The sequence below is a fragment of the Pongo abelii genome, chromosome 8 (genome assembly GCF_028885655.2).
Source record: "Pongo abelii isolate AG06213 chromosome 8, NHGRI_mPonAbe1-v2.0_pri, whole genome shotgun sequence".
In the NCBI taxonomy this organism is placed as follows: domain Eukaryota; kingdom Metazoa; phylum Chordata; class Mammalia; order Primates; family Hominidae; genus Pongo; species Pongo abelii.
This window is the reverse complement of record NC_071993.2, coordinates 12370337-12388713: the sequence shown is the minus strand read 5'-3', so window position 1 is coordinate 12388713 and position 18377 is coordinate 12370337. Positions and strand designations below refer to the sequence as shown.

General features: G+C 44.0%; 1 protein-coding gene across 2 annotated transcripts in view; it reads right to left on the bottom strand.

The window, feature by feature from the left end:
- Positions 1 to 1233: 1233 nt before the first annotated feature.
- CDC123 (cell division cycle 123) overlaps positions 1234 to 18377 on the bottom strand; it is a 52512-nt gene continuing 35368 nt past the window's right edge. For both annotated transcript variants that reach the window (XM_024253822.3, XM_054521918.1), the window contains 6 exons: positions 16093 to 16168; positions 13898 to 14020; positions 12685 to 12713; positions 5208 to 5336; positions 2076 to 2213; positions 1234 to 1511 (listed from right to left, as the gene is read on the bottom strand). In XM_024253822.3, the coding sequence (XP_024109590.1) occupies positions 1485 to 1511; positions 2076 to 2213; positions 5208 to 5336; positions 12685 to 12713; positions 13898 to 14020; positions 16093 to 16168 (522 nt within the window). In that variant the 3' untranslated portion in view covers positions 1234 to 1484. The remainder of the gene's footprint in view (positions 1512 to 2075; positions 2214 to 5207; positions 5337 to 12684; positions 12714 to 13897; positions 14021 to 16092; positions 16169 to 18377) is intronic.

Below are 18377 nucleotides of genomic sequence, written 5' to 3'. Positions count from 1 at the left end.
CACCTGTAATTCCAGCACTTTGAGAGGCCGAGGCAAGCAGATCACCTAAGGTGGGGAGTTCGAGACAAGCCTGATCAACATGGAGAAACCCCATCTCTACTCAAAATACAAAATTAGCCGGGCATGGTGCCACATGCCTGTAATCCCAGCTACTCAGGAGGCTGAGGCAGGAGAATCGCTTGAACCAGGGAGACGGAGGTTGCAGTGAGCGAAGATGGCACTATTGCACTCCAGCCTGGGCAACAAGAGCAAAACTCAATCTCAAAAACAAACTAACAAAAAAAAAAAAACAAAAAAAAAACAATTGGCCCCAGAAATGGCACTTGAGGCCAGACGTGGTGGCTCACACCTGTAATCCTAGCAGTTTGGAAGGCTGAGGCAGGAGGATCGCTTAAGGCCAGGAGTTTGAGATCAGTTTGGGCAACACAGGGAAACCCCATCTCTACTACTTAAAAAAAGAAAAAAAGAAAGGGCATCTGATGTACTGAATACAAAGATCAAGTACTGAGGACGAAGATTACCACGGGATACCATGTTGGGCAGGTACCCTGGGAAACTGTGATGTCTGTATCCTTCAAACTGCTTGGTGATGTCAACTAATACAGAAAGAGCTCTTAGTAGAATGTCTGGCACATCACAAAGCCTCGGTAAATTAGGCACAATTGATATCATCACTTAAAAATGGTGGCCTTTTAAAAAGGCCACATGGCAAAACCCCATCTCTACAAAAAAATACAAAAATCAGCTGGGCGTGGTAGTGTGCACCTGTAGTCCCAGTTACTCAGGAGGCTGAGGCAGGACTGCCTATGAGTCCAGGAGATTGAGGCTGCAGTGAACTGTGATTGTGCCACTACACTCCAGCCTGGGCAACAGAACAAGACCGTCCCTAAATAAAACAGGCCGGGCGTGGTGGCTCACACCTATAGTCCCAGCACTTTGGGAGGCCGAGGTGGGCAGATCACTTGAGGATCAGGAGTTCCAGACCAGCCTGGCCAACACGGTGAAACCCTGCCTTTGCCAAAAATATAAAACCCAGCTGGGTGTGGTGGCGTGCACCTGTAATCCCAGCTACTTGGGAGCCTGAGGCAGGAGAATCGCTTGAACCAGGAGGTGGAGGCTGCAGTGAGCCGAGATTGCACCAGTGCACTCCAGCATGGGCAACACAGCGAGAGTGTCTCAAAACGTAAAAATAAAAATAAATAAATAAAATAATGACTCAGTAGAAAAGCAACGTATTTCATAGAAAGCATTTTATTATCAGAACAGTATGGTTTCCTATGTTTAAGATCTATTTATTATGTTATTTTTACAAGTAGCAAAGTCCCTCCGTTTTTTTCCCCAGGTGAATGTACATGAATATAAAAAGCGGCTGATGTCCACACTGTTCGGCCCGCCCGCATCAGGGTCAGCAGGAAGTTGCAGCTGATGAACAGCTCCCGGAGCGGCGGGGCAGGGCCTCCTCTTCTCCAGCTCCAGCACACTCATCAGTCGTCTTCCTGCTGATTTCTCTTCTGTCAAAGAAAACCAAGAGGACGTTAAAATAGCACATGCTCCTTGGGATATCTGCTCAGCAGGTGTAATTTTCTAGAGGTCTTGGCAAAGGATGTGATTTAAAATTGTCATGGAAAACCATGCTTTAATTCATTAAACTAGTTTGTCACTTTGACTCCTAAGCAAATTATCCTCAGGTATTTGAGTATTTTCTTCTCTTTCTTCCATACATACAAAAACTCCTACACAGAAATCCACACAAAAATATAAATATTCACATTCCCTCTTGAGTAAAATCACCACCAGAACAGAGACCTGCTACTTTCTTCAAAGTTACAAGTATTTTGAAAAATGTTCAAAAGGCATGTACAGCATAAAAACATTTTCTGTCATCCTAATCAATAAATTATGCCTTCAGCTCCTATTTCATATTTAATTAGAAATTGCTCTAACTCAGTAACTCGGTTCCATTCATAACCATCAAAGTCTAGGTGATACAGGATTCCAATGAAATATTATATAAAAGCCAATTTGAAGGTCTATTTGAAAAGATGGCCAGCATACTAAATGCACATAGACTTTACCAGCTTAAGGAAGTCTATTAGCTTGTGAGCGTCCTCCCCAGTAGAGAGGTCTACAAAGTCCTTGGGTAGCCGGTAACTCAAATAGGGGCTAGGCTGGACTGTCACTTCACTGTTTGTGCAACGGAAAGCTGGGGAATCCTGTACAAAGAAGAAAAAGGAGAAAGAATGTTAATCCTTTATTTTTAGGCCTATTCTCTGAACTAAAAAAGAACCTAGCAAAACAAGTTCAACTCCATGTTTTCCTCTGTACTTGATAAGGAGAAAGGAAGATTCTTAAGTTAAAATGAGCCGGGCACGGTGGCTCACGTCTGTAATTCCAGCTGGAGTGCAGTGGCTCACTGCAGCCTCGACCTCCTGGGCTCTGGTGAACCTCGCACTTCAGCCTCCCAAGTAGCTGGGACTATAGGCATGCGCCACCACGCCCAGCTGAGTTTTTAAAATTTTAGTACAGACAAGATCTCAGTATGTTGCCCAGGCTGGTCTTGAACTCCTGAGCTGAAGCAATCCTCCTGCCTTGGCCTCCCAAAGTGTTAAGATTACAGGCTCGGTGGGCTGCTGCACCCAGCACAAACTATTTTCTTTTTTTTTTTTGAGGCAAAGTCTCGCTCTGTTCTCAGACTGGAGTGCAGGGGCACGATCTCTGTTGCCCAGGTCTCTGTTGCTCACTGCAGCCTCTGCCTCCCAGGTTCAAGCGATTCTCCCACCTCAGCTTCCCAAGTAGCTGGGACTACAGGCGCGTGTCACCACGTCCGGCTAATTTTTGTATTTTTAGTAGAGATGGGGATTTCACTATGTTGGCCAGGCTGGTCTCAAACTCCTGACCTTGGGTGATCTGCCTGCCTCGGCCTCCCAAAGTGCTGGGATTACAGGCATGAACCACCATGCCCAGCTGCCAAAACTAATTTTTATTTTTACTAGACGAAGTTTCACTCTTGTTGCCCAGGCTGGATGCAATGGAGCGATCTCGGCTCACCGCAACCTCCACCTCCCAGGTTCAAGCGATTCTCCTGCCTCAGCCTCCCAAGTGGCTGGGATTACAGGCATGCGCCACCACGCCTGGCTAATTTTTGTACTTTTAGTAGAGACGGGGTTTCTCCATGTTGGTCAGGATGGTCTTGAACCCCCAACCTCAGGTGATCCACCTGCCTCGGCCTCCCAAAGTACTGGGATTACAGGTGTGAGCCACTGCACCTGGCCTGGTTTTTTTTGAGATGGAGTCTCGCTCTGTCACCCAGGCTGCAGCGCAATGGCATGATCTCGGCTCACTGCTGCAACATCCACCTTCCAGGTTCAAGCAATTCTCCTGCCTCAGCCTCCCAAGTAGCTGGGATTACAGGCACCTGCCACCACGCCCGGCTAATTTTTTGTATTTTTAGTAGAGACAGAGTTTCACCATGTTGGCCAGGCTGGTCTCGAACTCCTGACCTCAGGTGATCCACCAGCCTCGGCCTCCCAGAGTGCTGGGATTACAGGTGTGAGCCACTACGTTTGGCCCAAAACTATTTTTTAAAAGATATCAAATGCAAATGCTCACAAGAGAACACTGTGAAAATCTCAGGACATGTAGTTGCGTATGTAGTATGATCTCATTTATTTACAAAGGTCTATGTATGTGTTTAAATGCACGTTACATAACAAAATATAAACACTGGTTCTCAAGGTTCTCGAATCATAGGTGATTTTATAATTTTCTTTAATAATGAGCATATTACTTTTTTTTTTTTTTTTTTTTTTTTTTTTTTTGAGTCAGTCTCGCCCTGTCGCCCAGGCTGGAGTGCAATGGCACAATCTTGGCTCACTGCAAGCTCTGCCTCTCGGGTTCACGCCATTCTCCTACCTCAGCCTCCCAAGTAGCTGGGACTACAGGAGCCCGCCATCATGTGGCTGATTTTTTTTTTTTTTTGTATTTTTAGTAGAGATGGGGTTTCACCGTGTTAGCCAGGATGGTCTCGATCTCCTGACCTCCTGATCCTCCCGTCTCGGACATGTTACTTTTATGGGCAGTAAACAGCACTACAAAGTTGTTTCAGGAAAGTCTGGCTGTGAAACTGGCAGGAAAGGAGAGAGTGGCTGGGTGAAGAAACCGGGTTGAACAATGTTTTGTTTTTTTCGGATGGGAGGTATCTGAACATGACTAAATCCGGATGGACAGAGTTGATAGAGAGGAAGAATTGGAAAAAGAGCAGAGGGCATCTGGAGAAAGAAGAAGAGGACACAGTGTCCTGAGGGGGAGGTGAGACAGGAGGACACAGTGTCCAGAGTGGGAGGTGAGAGAGAGGGACACGGTGTCCTGAGGGGGAGGTGAGAGAGAGAGGAAGACACAGTGTCCTGAGGGGGAGGTGAGAGAGGAGAACAGTGTCCTGAGGGGGAGATGAGAGAGAGAGGAGGACACAGTGTCCTGAGGGGGAGGTGAGAGAGGAAGACACAGCGTCCTGAGGGGGAGATGAGAGAGAGAGGAAGACACAGTGTCCTGAGGGGGAGGTGAGAGAGGAAGACACAGTATACTGAGGGGGAAGGTGACAGAGGAGGACACAGTGTCCAGAGTGGGGAGATGACAGAGGGGGACACAGTGTCCGGAGGGGGGAGATTAGACTCAGGAAGGGACAGACAAGCTTGTAGGTGTGATGAGAAATCAATTGAGGGAATTCTCATCAGTGGGTTCCCTTTTCCTGGAAAGAGGAAGTTAAATCATCTGCTGAGAGGAAGGAAGGAATGATGAGAGACTGACAAGCATCAAGGCGTGAACCAGTCACCGTGGAAATGGAGGAGAAAGCTGACAGGAATCTGCTGGTCTGCACGTGTGTAACTTCTCCATCAGCCTCAGCAGCTGGGGCTGGGGTCAGAAGCAACAGATGCATGAGCTGATCTGGGACCAAGATTCCTCCAGGTGGGTGTGACAGAAGAAGCTCAGAAAAAGAACTAAAAAAACTGATCAGATGATCCTCACTTCTGTATATAAAGTTAAGTCTTCTCTGATCACCACCACGAGCAAGTCAGCTATTAGTAAAGCTGTGTTACACTCCGCGCTTCCCAAGGGTCCTGGCCATGCCGCCTACCTATGTGTCTGAGGAACAAGCAGTCAGTCAGTAGACTGGAAAGGTTTACGTTGTATCTGTCTTAAAAATGTCGTACCTGCTCTTGAGCGTCTACTTCACTAAAATCGCCGTTTAAGTTGTTCTCAGATATCAGTTCTTCCCAGGTGAACAGCAGTGAATCTGTGACTTCGCCAAATGGATTAAAATCAATGAGCCACACCTTCCCCTGTAGCACAGAGAGAGAAAAAACAAAAACACAGTCTGTACTCTGTCTCCTGAGAAAGAAATGCTTTTTTATTCTGAGACAGGGTCTCATGCTGTTGCCCAGGCTGCAGCGCACTGGTGTGATCACGGCTCACTGCAGCCTCGACCTCCTGGGCTCAAAGGATCCTCCTGCCTCAGCCGCCGGAGTACCTGGGACTACAGGCATGTGCCACCACATGCAGCTAATTTTTGTATTTTCTTCGAGACAGGGTCTCGCCATGTTGCCCAGGCTGGTCTTGAACTCTTGGGTTCAAGCAATCCCCTCACCTCAGCCTCCCAAAGTGCTGGGATTACAGACATGAGCCACACTGCCCAGCCAGAAAGATATTCTTCATATTATTCTAATCTTAAAAATCTTCTCACTTATTTCAAAAGATCATCTGTCTATATCCCATCTGAGAAAGGGCTGCCTGTCTGAATAGAGTAGACAGAGATCTAAAGGGAGGGCCCCCTGTGAATGTAGAGAGAAGGGACCCAGAAAAGCTCTGCCTAAGAGATACGTTCCAACTCCAGCCTCAAGCCACACTGGAACTTTAAGTCAAAGATTCCAGCAGGGCCGGGCGTGGTGGCTCACACCTGTAATCCCAGCACTTTGGGAGGCTGAGGCAGACAGATCACTTGAGCTTAGGAGTTCAAGACCAGCCTGGGCAACACGGTGAAACCCCATCTCTACAAAAAAATATAAAAATTAGCTGAATGCGGTGGCACATGCCTGTAGTCCTAGCTACTTAGGGGACTGAGGTAGGAGGACTGCTTGAGCCCAGGAGGTCAAGGCCACTGTGAGCCGTGATCAAAACACCGCGCTCCATCTATCCTGGGTGACAAAGCAAGACCGGGTCTCCAAAAAAAAGAAAAAAAATTCCAGCAGGAAAGGGAACTGTCACCCAAAGGCTAAGGGTCTGCGGTCTGACCAAAGCGTCTTCCCGGAGCCTTCAGTGCTCTGTTCAGCGGGAGCCGGACGGAGCCAGGCAGTGCCTGCGACTCCAGAGAGCAGCGCTTCTGACTCGGGAAGGGCTGCTGCCAAGAGTGGATTTTTTTTACCATATGCAAGTATGAAGATGCTGGGTTTTTTTTGTTGTTGTTTTTTTTGTGAGAGTCTCCCTCTGTTGCCCAGGCTGGAGTACAATGGTGCGATCTTGGCTCACTGCAACCTCTGCCTCCTGGGTTCAAGCGATTCTCCTGCCTCAGCCTCCCGAGTAGCTGGGATTACAGGCATGCGCCAGCATGCTTGACTAATTTTTGTATTTTTACTAGAGACAGGGTCTTACCATGTTGGCCAGGCTGGTCTCAAACTCCTAACCTCAAATGTCCTCCCACCTTGGCCTCCCCGTGAGCCACCGTACCCAGCCTGAAGATGCTGTTTTCTTTCTATGTGAATGTGGTAAGTGTGCGTCTGTACAACAGAGCTTGACAGCATATGAAGGAGAGGTTAAAAAAAAAAAAAAGAAAAAAAAAAACACCCCAACCTCTGAAAGAAATGTCTACCTTGTCCTGTTCTGAAACCACAGGTGGGCAATTTGGTGACTCTCCTCAGGGAAAGGTCACCTCTGAGCTGAGGGCACTGTGTTGACGTAGGGCTGGGGCCTCTGAGCAGAAAACAGCCAGTGCTGACACGCACAGAGCGGGGGCACATGGGCTGCACCGCCAGGAATGACGGCCACGGCACCTGATCACAAACACCTATTGACACGAAGTGGATGGATGTTTCCTTAAAAGGTTTATCTTTCCTCCTTTTCACTTTTCTCACTGAAACATTCATATATTTGTGCCATTTGGTTAATAATGAATTTGTTTTTTTCTATAAATGTGTTGCCACCATGTCCTGAGCGGGTGTGTGTGTGTGAAATTCCAAGCACCAAGACCGCTGAGCCAGCATGCCTAATAGCTGGCACTGTTTCTCAGCTGAGCAAGAGCAAAATTTTAAGAAAGATGAAACATCTAATTAGGACTTGCTTCAAATACAAGAACCTCTAGCTAAGTGGCACAGGCCTGTCGCAGGATGTTTTCGCAGGATGTTTTCAGCACACCCTGTTTAGGTAAGTTCCTCATTTTATACAAGCCCCAGGAGAGGCCCTGCAAATCTCTCACCGCTTGAGTTGTTTCCTCACCTCCATTTGGCACCCACTTCTTCATTCCTGGAACTATGTGAAACAGTATCAGCCATCAGACAACTTCTTGGTAACGATGTCAACTTTATTTTGGAGAATACTGCTAAGATGTCTCCAATATATGTCATGATAACAAAATGGATATTTTCTAACCTCCAAACCTTTTCTACTTGACTTTCTTTTTTTCTTTTTGAGATGGAGTCTCGCTCTGTCGCCCAGGCTGGAGTGCAGTGGTGCGATCTCTGCTCACTGCAACCTCCGCCTCCCGAGTTCAAGTGATTCTCCTGCCTCAGCCTCCCAAGGAGCTGGGACTACAGGTGTACGCCACCACGCCCGGCTAATTTTTTGTATTTTTAGTAGAGATAGGGTTTCACTATGTTAGTCAGGATGGTCTCGATCTCCTGACCTCGTGATCTGCCTGCCTCAGCCTCCCAAAGTGTTGGGATTACAGGCGTGACTCACTGTGCCCAGCCTCTACTTGGCTTTTTATAATCAGTAAAACTAACTCATTTTTTTTAAATCACATCTTTAATATAGGAATATGCCACAATGCAAAAAACCAAAACACATTATTTCCTTTTTTTTTTCTGAGATGGAGTTTCGCTCTTGTTGCCCAGGCAGGAGTGCAATGGTGAGATCTCGGCTCACTGCAACTTCCCCTTCCTGGGTTCATGCAATTCTCCTGCCTCCACCTCCTAAGTAGCTGGGACTACAGGCATGCACCACCACGCCTGGCTAATTTTCTATTTTTGGTAGAGATGGGGTATCACCATGTTGGTCAGGCTGGTCTCCAATTCTTAAACTCAGGTGATCTGCCCACCTAGGCCTCCCACAGTGCTGAGATTACAGGCGTGAGCCACTGCACCCAGCCCAAAACACAGTTTAAATGAAAATGAAAACAAACCACCACTGTTAATTCGTAGTGTACTCTGTAGCTGAGAAGCTATCCTCTAGTACAAAAAATGAGTAAGTAAATAAAAAAAAACCCAGCTGTAACTTCTATAAACTAGGAGGATCAGGATCAGGATTTTATAACTTTTTTTTTTTTGAGACAGAGTCTCGCCCTGTTGCCCAGGCTGGAGTACAGTTGCACGATCTCAGCTCATTGCAACCTCCTCCTCCTGGGCTCAAGTGGTTCTCCTGCCTCAGCCTCCCAAGTAGCTGGGATTACAGGCGCCTGCCACTGTGCCTGACTAATTTTTGTATTTTTAGTAGAGACAGGGTTTCACCATGTTGGCCAGGCTGGTCTTGAGCTCCTGATCTCAGGTGACCTGCCTGCCTCAGCCTCCTAAAGTGCTGAGATTATAGGCGTGAGCCACCACGCCCGGCCATAACATGTTTTCATGTGACATCTCAAGCACAAACAGTCTGAGAAGTTAATTCTGCTTTGAGGCAATCCAAAAAGCAAAGAGCAGTCGGACTAACTGTCCTTGTACCAACTGAGTGTCTCCCAGCCCTGATCAAGCTCTAGGGACCAGACACTGTGTTAGGCACCAGGGCATGTAGATCCTAAGACAAAATCGACTCCTTCCAAGAGCTCAGGCTTGAGCAGAACACACATCTCCACCTCCCCAAAACAGAACCAAAAACCATCCAAAAATGGCAATGTGCAGGGTATTTTGCTTCAAGAGAGGCAAGAACAGGGAACTGTGAGCGCGGAGAGGTGCACAGGAGAGCCTGCCTACATGTGCAAGGGAAGGCTGGAAATGCTTCCCAAAGGACCTGGGCACCTGAGGAATAACAGAGATGCCCTGGGAGGAGGGTGGTGTTGGTAGGAAAAGCGGACCACTTAACAAGAACGACGGCTCTCACGTGCAGAGGCCACGCCACAACCGCCTGTTGTGGGAACAGGTTATTTTGGCTGGAGTGTGAGATATGTGAGGGCTCCAGAAATACAGCCAGCTATGGTAACTCTCAAGCCCTGCTGTTCCAAACAGGATGAAACACATGCTACGACACGCCGTTTAAAAGTGTAATTGAGATTATGAGAAAGACCGGGAAATCCCCAGGGGCCAGAAACAAGAAGAACCCGAAGAACAGAACTAAGTGTATCAACTCTAGCGCTGTGGGAACCCGTGGGAGGGTCTCCTAGCAGACTGGTCACAGGAAGGGAATCAGAACTCAGACGCAAACTCCAGAAGGCGACAGCCTCAGGAAAGGGAGTGTGAGGAGACAGTTCTAATGAAGGGGCAGGAGACGATGACACTATCCTTCTCCGAATGAGTTTTGAGGAACACGGTAGAAGCAAATGAAAAACCCAAAATTTAGGATCTTTGGGATTCTCACAAAAAGAACAAACAAAAAGAACAAGCTCACTGAAGATGAACTCAAAGTAAATAAATAAACTGATTTACAAAACAAAAAAGAAACAACCAACCCGGATGAGTCTGTAAACGCAACAGGGATTTAAAGCCCCAAGAACTTGGGAAATCATCATCAATCTGAAGGACAGTATAATATAAATATATTGATGCTAGACAAAAAGACTAAGGGGGATCCATATCGCATACCAAACACACAAAGGAACAAAAGCCAAACATCCAATATTGAAATGGAGAACAAGAAATTACAAAAGAACTAGACAAAAACCATGGGGAAGTATTTTTTTTAAATGATGGCTAAAATTCAAAAGCCAGAAAAGAAACAAATAATCTATGTGATGTCGTTCACAGGAAAAGACTAAAGACAAAGGCCTAATCTCTGTAATACATAAACAGTGCCTCTATTTTCAGGAAAATGAGACAATAGAAAAAAGTAAAAAAAACACGAAGCAATGGTTCACAGAAACAACCCTTAAATATATGAAAAGATAAACTTCATTCTCACTTACTCAGAAAAATAGAAATAGAAATTATACTGAAACATCATTTCTCTATGAAACCCCAAAAACCCTGAAGAGTGTACCCCTATATTGTAATGGCAAGCTCTGAGGAAGCCTGCAGGTACTGTGATGCATTCCTGGGGGGATCTGGTCAGGTGTAACCTCTACCGAGGGTAAACTACAACATTAAAACACATTTCACTTTTGAGCCAGCAACCCCGCTTCTAGGAATTCACGCTGTAGATTCACCTGCAGCATGTGAAATGACACACGTACGGGATTAGTCATCATGGCAGCCTGCAGAAGACCAGACACAACCTGGTGTTCACTGCTAGGCATGACAGGTACGATCATGGCTCACTGCAGCCTCAACCTCCCAGTCTCAAGCGATCCTCCCAACTCAGCTCCCGGGAGTAGCTGGGGCTACACGCACAAACCACCACACCTGGCTAATTTTTATGTAGAGATGAGGTCTCATTATGTTGAGCCCAGGCTGATCTCAAACTCCTGGGCTCAAGCCATCCTCCCACCTCAGCCTCCCAAAATGCTGAAAATACAGGCGTGAGCCACAACAATGGCCTAAAGCCCCTCTTTCTAGTAACTCTTAACAGACACCATCATCTTTGAAGACAAAGAGGTGAAAACATAGTGATGTCTTTTGACGTAAGAGTAAAATGAACAGTTAACAGTTATTCTGGGACATGACCATATGGGCCATATCTTTTTGTCCAAGGATGATTCAAAGATGTCCAAAGGTGATTCAGATTCAAATGACTGTCTCACAATGAGGCTGATCTAAGCACGGACGGAGAATGAGAAATATTCTGCTTGTGTGTAGGGGACACATGGTAAAACGCATCTGCTAGCTTCTTCACAATGTCAAAGAGCACTCAGCACCAAACAGCATTTAGTGACCTCCACTTCTTAATAAAGATGACATGTCTTGGACAGTGAAATCTCTGCTCTAGTAATTCTTCATTAAGTCAGCAGTAAGTAACTTTACTAATAAGTCACTTTAACTTTTTCCTTACAGAAGTTTTCATCACTTTTAAGACTTAAAAAATAAACTAATCCTCTTCTGTCTAAAGATAAAAGTAACTCAAACTTTGAGTCACTTTTAGTTGACTAAAAATAATAATAATTTTTTATTTTTTTTTAAAAACAGAGTTTCGCTCTTGTTACCCAGGCTGGAACGCAATAACGCAATCTCGACTCACTGCAACCTCCACCTCCCGGTTCAAGTGATTCTCCTGCCTCAGCTTCCCATGTAGTTAAGATTACAGGCATGCGCCACCATGCCTGGCTAATTTTGTATTTTTAGTTACAGACAGGGTTTCTCCATGTTGGTCAGGCAGGTTTCGAACTCCCGACCTCAGGTGATCTGCCTGCCTCAGCCTCCCAAAGTGCTGGGATTACAGGCGTGAGCCACCGCACCCGGCCAAAATAATTATATACATATCAAGTGACAAACTCCTGGCCACATTTAAGTGTACAAACTGAACTATTTTAAGCAGGCCCTGACCTCTGACACAAATGAGAAGTAGGATGTAAGGTGCCCATTTACCTACCTGTTCAATAAAGAATCCCTAAATTATGGTACACAATGATTTCAGGTATTAAGTCCCCTAATGTTAAGTATATTTTAAGGGGAGATTTTTGACCATGGTGAATTTCAAACACCTTAGTTGGTGTGAGAAAAAAAAAATTTGAGGAGGGGATGGAGTCTCACTGTCACCCAGGCTGGAGAGCAGTGGTGCAATCAAGGCTCACTGCAGCCTTGAATTCCTGGGCTCAAGTGATCCTCCCAGCTCAGCCTCTTGCATAACTGTGACTACAGGCACACACCACCAAGCCCGGATATTTTTTTTTTCTCTTTTGAGGCAGAGTCTCACTCTGTTGCCCAGGCTGTAGTGCAATGGCGCGATCTCAGCTCACTGCAACCTCTGCCTCCTGAGTAGCCGGGATTACAGGCACCCGCCACCATGCCTGGCTCATTTTTTTGTATTTTTAGTAGAGACGGGGTTTCACCATGTTGGCCAGGCTGATCTCGAACTCCTGACCTCAAGTGATCCTCCCGCCTCGGCCTCCCAAAGTGCTGGGGTTACAGGTGTGAGCTACTGTGCCCGGCCTGGGCTAATTTGTTTTTTTATTTTTAGTAGAGATGAGGTCTCACTATGTTGCCCAGGCTAGTCTCGAACTCCTGAGTTCAAATGATCTCCCTGCCTCAGCCTCCCAAAGTGCTGGGAATACAGGCATGAGCTGCTGCACCCAGACAAAATATTTTTTAAGCAGTGGATCCTTCACACACGTAACAAAGGCATACTCTGCCTGCTTATAAAACCAGCTCTTATTTTAAAGCATATCAGAAAGTTTTTACTTACCCTACTGTCTCTGTATATATCAAACACAACTGTAAAGGAGAAAAAAAGTCAGTTATTAATGAACTAATATTTCACAATGTAAATCTCCTTTTGAAAATTAAAGTACGTTTTAATCAAAGACAGCAGAATATAAATGACCCTGAGGACTTAATGCTTCTGAACCTCAAAACTTCAAACATAAAAAGGCATCCTGCAATATTTTATTTATATAACTTTGCTTTACTATTCTCTGTTCCCCAACCATAATCCCCTATATTTAAAAATTCAAACCAAACACCAACATCATCTCAACCAGTTCCCCACTACAGACTGGTTCTATGGGAAAGACGGGAGTCACTGAGCAAAGTACTAGTGAAAGGGGCATCAATCACTGATCTGGGAGAATGCAACGAGTAAAGCTTATAATAGAAAGCATAAAATCTAATGAGCCTTGAAGCATGATTCATCTTAAGTCAAATCTACCACAGAGCCCAGTCTTGGCAAGTAGAGAAATTGTAAATCATAGCAGATATAATTTTCAGATGTATGAAAACTCTCACACAATATACTTTCAATTCCTAAAAACAACCCACAAATGTTTACTTTGCAACTGGTGCTGTCTTTGATCATTCAAAGAAGCTAGAAAGGTAGATAGACTTTGTTCTCTGTAGATAGCCCCTTTGAAATACACAATCAAACATCTAAAACAAGACAGGGAACTGACTTAGTAGTAAAAATAGATTTTAGTTAAGTAAGATGAAATTAACATGGCTGGTGCAGTGGCTCACACCTGTAATCCCAGCACACTGGGAGGCTGAAGTGGGCGGATCACTTGAGGCCAGGAGTTCAAGACCAGCCTGGCCAACATGGCGAAACTCCATCTCTACTAAACATACAAAAAATTAGCCGGGTGTGGTGACGTGCACCTGTAGCCCCAGCTACTTGGGAGGCTAGGGCAGGAGAATCACCTGAACCCAGGAGGTGGAGGCTGCATGAGCTGAGACCACACCACTGCACTCCAGCCTGGGTGACAGAGTGAGACTGTCTCCAAATAAAAAAAAAAAAGAAAATAAATTAACATACAAACTATCAAAAATAACAAATAATAATATAGTAAAATGCTTAAAATACAGTATTTCAAATCTAGTTAATAGGATATACACCATAGTAAATAAGGTCCAGTAACAATGTATATTTCATTTCATTTTACTGGATCAATTAAAAAAATACTCACAGTCTTCATCTAAGAATTTGTACTGTATGTGTTTCTTAAAAAAGTCTTGTATGCATCTGCAAATTTCTTCCTTTTGTTTAGAAATATGATCATAGTATTGTGTGTAGTCTCTTTGGGAAATACCTGACAAGAAAATATTTTACATTCTGTTATTATACAATATTCTTTTCAAAAACATCAATACGTGATTTAAACATTTTGTGGGAAGAACCATTAAAGTAGATTAGAATATCACCCTCATGGGTACTGCATTACACACGACCCAGCTGTAAGGATTCATATGAACCAGTGAATCCTGAAGTCCTACAGTGCCACGTCTTCTTACTTCTGGAAGAATTTACTGTTTTTTTTGTTTTGTTTTGAGACAGAGTCTCACGCTATCGCCCAGGCTGGAGTGCAGTGGCACGATCTTGGCTCACTGCAACCTCTGCTGCCCGAGTTCAAGCGATTCTCCTGCCTCAGCCTCCCGAGTAGCTGGGATTACAGGCACCTGCCACCGCACCTGGCTAATTTTTTTTTTTGTATTTTTAGTAGAGATGGGGTTTCAGCGTGTTAGCCAGGATGGTCTCGATCTCCTGACCTTGTGATCCGTCCACCTCGGCCTCCCAAAGTGCTGGGATTACAGGTGTAAGCCACCGCACCCGGCCTTTTTTTATTTTTATTTTTTTATTTTTTAGAGACAGTGTCTCATTCTGTTGCCCAGGCTGGAGTACAGTGGCACAATCATAGCTTATTACAACCTCCACTTCCTGAGCTCAGGTGACCCTCCCACCTCAGTCTCCCGAGTAGCCGGGACTACAGGCATGTGCCACCATGCCTGGCTCATCGTTTTATTTTTTGTAGAGACGGGGTCTCACTACATTGCGCAGGCTGGTCTTGAACTCCTGGCCTCAAGCAATCCTCCAGCCTTGGCCTCTCAAACTGTTGGGATTACAGGTGTGAGCCACAGCACGTAGCCCATGGAAACAGTTATTTTCATTTAGTAAAATGGAAGGAATTCAAAGTCACAAAAAGTCTTCTTATGTAAAAAATTAAAGCAGCAATTCTAAACCTGCACTCATAATCAACTGCTGCTGCTTTGCTTTCTTCCAAAGAGTCTCTGCAAATTGGTATTCTCTTCCACTTTCTTTGGGAAAATATCGAATATTCTTCACCAGATGCCTGCCATATTCATACTGTACTGCATAGAAGCAGTCTATTTTTCTTGTTCATACATGCTACTTGGCCTTCACAGCCTGCTCTCGTTCAAGCCATGGAAAAGTAAACATTCCTTTTTTCAGAGTGACTTGCTGACAAGATTCCAAACACACTAACGGGACTATTACACAAACTCCCTGAATTTGCTCCAGTCCTAGGGAAAAGTTCTTTGCTCTGAAATATGGGCTTCCTATTCCTGAATCCTGTGCCAACAGGACCCCCCCACTTTTTTTTTTTTTTTTTATCTTTTTATTATTAGGACCCCCCCACTTTAGAGTACTTACACTGCAGCTTCTTCAAGAATATCGAGCAATATGAGAAATGCGAACACCCCAAGTTTCTTTCAGGTGGGTTAATACATTTCAACATCACATTAAATGCATCAATAGTGCTGATGTGATTGTATTCAAATTACACTTTTCTAGGTTGAAGATAAATTTTACTTCATGGAAAATATGCATAAACAAAATAAAGAACAAATTATCTTCAATATTTAACTTAAATCAATCATAGCAAACAAAATAGTAACCTGAGAGGAAAGAAAATGGGTGACTTAGAAGAATACACTTACTTGTCCACATATTTTCTCTTGCTAGAATAATAAACAGTGCCCCAATAATAGAAATAAAGGTTCCAAAACTTGGCTTTTTATGACGCTTGAAATAAGCAGACTATTGCTAAGTACTGCTTAGGAAAATTCCATACACAGAGTTCCTGATTCCTAAATCAGGAACAGTGACAACCAGCATTTTTATCTCTGGAATCCAGACAGCCATGATTATCTGACAATACCGTTTCCAGTGGCAAGTGACTCTGGGCTCAAAATTCCTGTCAACACAGCATTCCAGAGAGTCAGTATCAACTGGTTAGAGGTGGCATCTGAGATGAAAACAGATTGACATCCCTGTCCTAATTACTGGAAATTTACTTCCAACAAAAGCTTGTCTTCTTTTAAAGATGACTTTGAAGGATAAAACAAACAAACAAAAAAAACTCACCAATAAGCTTGTTTTCCTTGACAAAACATCGAAACTCAGCCCCAGGAATCAATTCACACCATTTTCGGAGAACAAGCTGTAAACAAAGGAAAAAATATTTAATATAACACACCTATGTGGTAAGGTCTACTAGGCAATTTTAGGTCAACACTGTATCTTAATGATTGCCATTATCAAATGGTTTTAAAAAAAGACGCATATAACATTCTTGGCTGGGCATGGTGGCACATGCCTGTCAGCTACTTAGAAGGCTGAGGCAGGAGAATCACTTGAACCCAGGAGGCGGAGGTTGCAGAGAGCCAAGATCACGCCATTGCACTCCAGCCTGGGCAACAAGAGAAAAACTCCATCTCAAACAAACAAACAAACAAAAAAAATCCTTAACATGAGATGTAGGGAATAGAGTTGGGATCTATTATTCTAATAACCACAAGAAAATTGTGCTAAAATCCTATGACAAAATGCATCCTTGTCACGTAACTGCCATTTTCAGAGTTCTGACATACAAGCACACCATCAAGAATGTAGTCACATCTTTTCACCACAGTGCCATATGTTCATTCGTATGTTCTGTACCCCTTGAGGAATATCAAATAATAAAGTAATTCCAGCCAGGCGCGGTGGCTCACGCCTGTAATCCCAGCACTTTGGGAGGCTGAGGCGGGCCGATCACCTGAGGTCAGGAGTTCGAGATTAGCCAGGCCAATATGGTGAAACCTCCTCTACTAAAAATACAAAAAATTAGCCAGGAGCGGTGGCAGGCACCTGTAGCCCCAGCTACTAAGGAGGCTGAGGCAGGAGAATCGCTTGAACCCAGGAAGAGGAGGTTGCAGTGAGCCGAGATTGTGCCACACTGCACTCCAGCCTGGGCAACAGAGCAGAACTCCATCTAAAAAATAAAATAAAATAATTCTAAAGTTGTCTACCTTAAGTACCATGAGGTAATCCTTACTTTGATATAATTATTATTGAGGTTTGTCACAATGAATCACCAAAATAACTCTCTCACTATTTTCTCAATATTTTAGTCAATCGGTTCTACCCTTGGCCTAAATCACAAATGGGTCTTATTACTGTAATTAATAATTATTTAATATATATAAACTCTCATATACTAATAAGCTTCTCATCTTAAAAATCAGGAAAATTTCAGGTGGGCATTCTGAATGTATTAAAAAACACGTTTAAAATATGCCTTAGAAATTTTAAAGGCACTGATTTCATTTTTCATTTATTATAAGCTCTTAGTCAAGCCTTATTATCTGATTTTTTAACAATATGTAATTATTAAATGAATCTGAAACTAAAATACTACACAGTTCTTATCTATTAAAAGCCCATACAGGCATACACATACATAATTTTATATATGTTTATATATATATATAGGCTACAGTGGTTTTACTTAGCAACAAATAAGCAATTGTAGCACACAATTTAGTGGAAAATTTGCATAATGTTTATCAAAATACTATTTTGTGCATGTAATACATACACTGCGGTTGATTTTCACAAAACACAGAAGGGCATAGGGAGTGTCTCTCCCCCAGCCTGTCCCTCTGTCTTTCTCCTCAGAGGCAACCAGTGCTATAGGTTTCTTGTGCATCTTTCCAGATTTATCCTATGAATATATACATATCTATAAAGAGTGTGTGTGTGTGAGTATGTGTGTGTATTTTAAATACACACAGACAGGAGAAAATGATACACAGGATTCTACTTGCAACTTTTTTCATTTGAATTACTTGAAGAGTATCACTTTCCTACACTTTTAAAACTAGGTTTTAAATCTCATACACATGTTAATGGTGTCTTTCAAAATGGCAATGAGAGAGCAAACTGCTGGTAAATAAATCTTGGAGGTAGATGATGACTTCTTAAGAAAGACTGTGCCTCAGAGAAAGGCTAAGGAAATCCTGTAATCCCAGCACTTTGGGAGGCTGAGGCGGATGGATCACGAGGTCAGGAGAACAAGACCAGCCTGCCTAACACAGTGAAACCCCATCTCTACTAAAAATACAAAAAATTAGCTGGGCGTAGTGGCGGGCGCCTGTAATCTCAGCTCCTCAGGAGGCTGAGGCAGGAGAATGGCGCGAACCCAAGATCGCGCCACTGCACTCCAACCTGGGCGACAGAGCGAGACTCTGTCTCAAAAAAAAAAAAAAAAGAAAGAAAGGTAAGAAAATGATCTGTTTCTAGTACCTGGCAGGAAGCACCACAGCCAGATCCTTAACAGACAGATGTTTGCTGCGTGAAGCAATAGCTGTGACTATATTATATAAAGT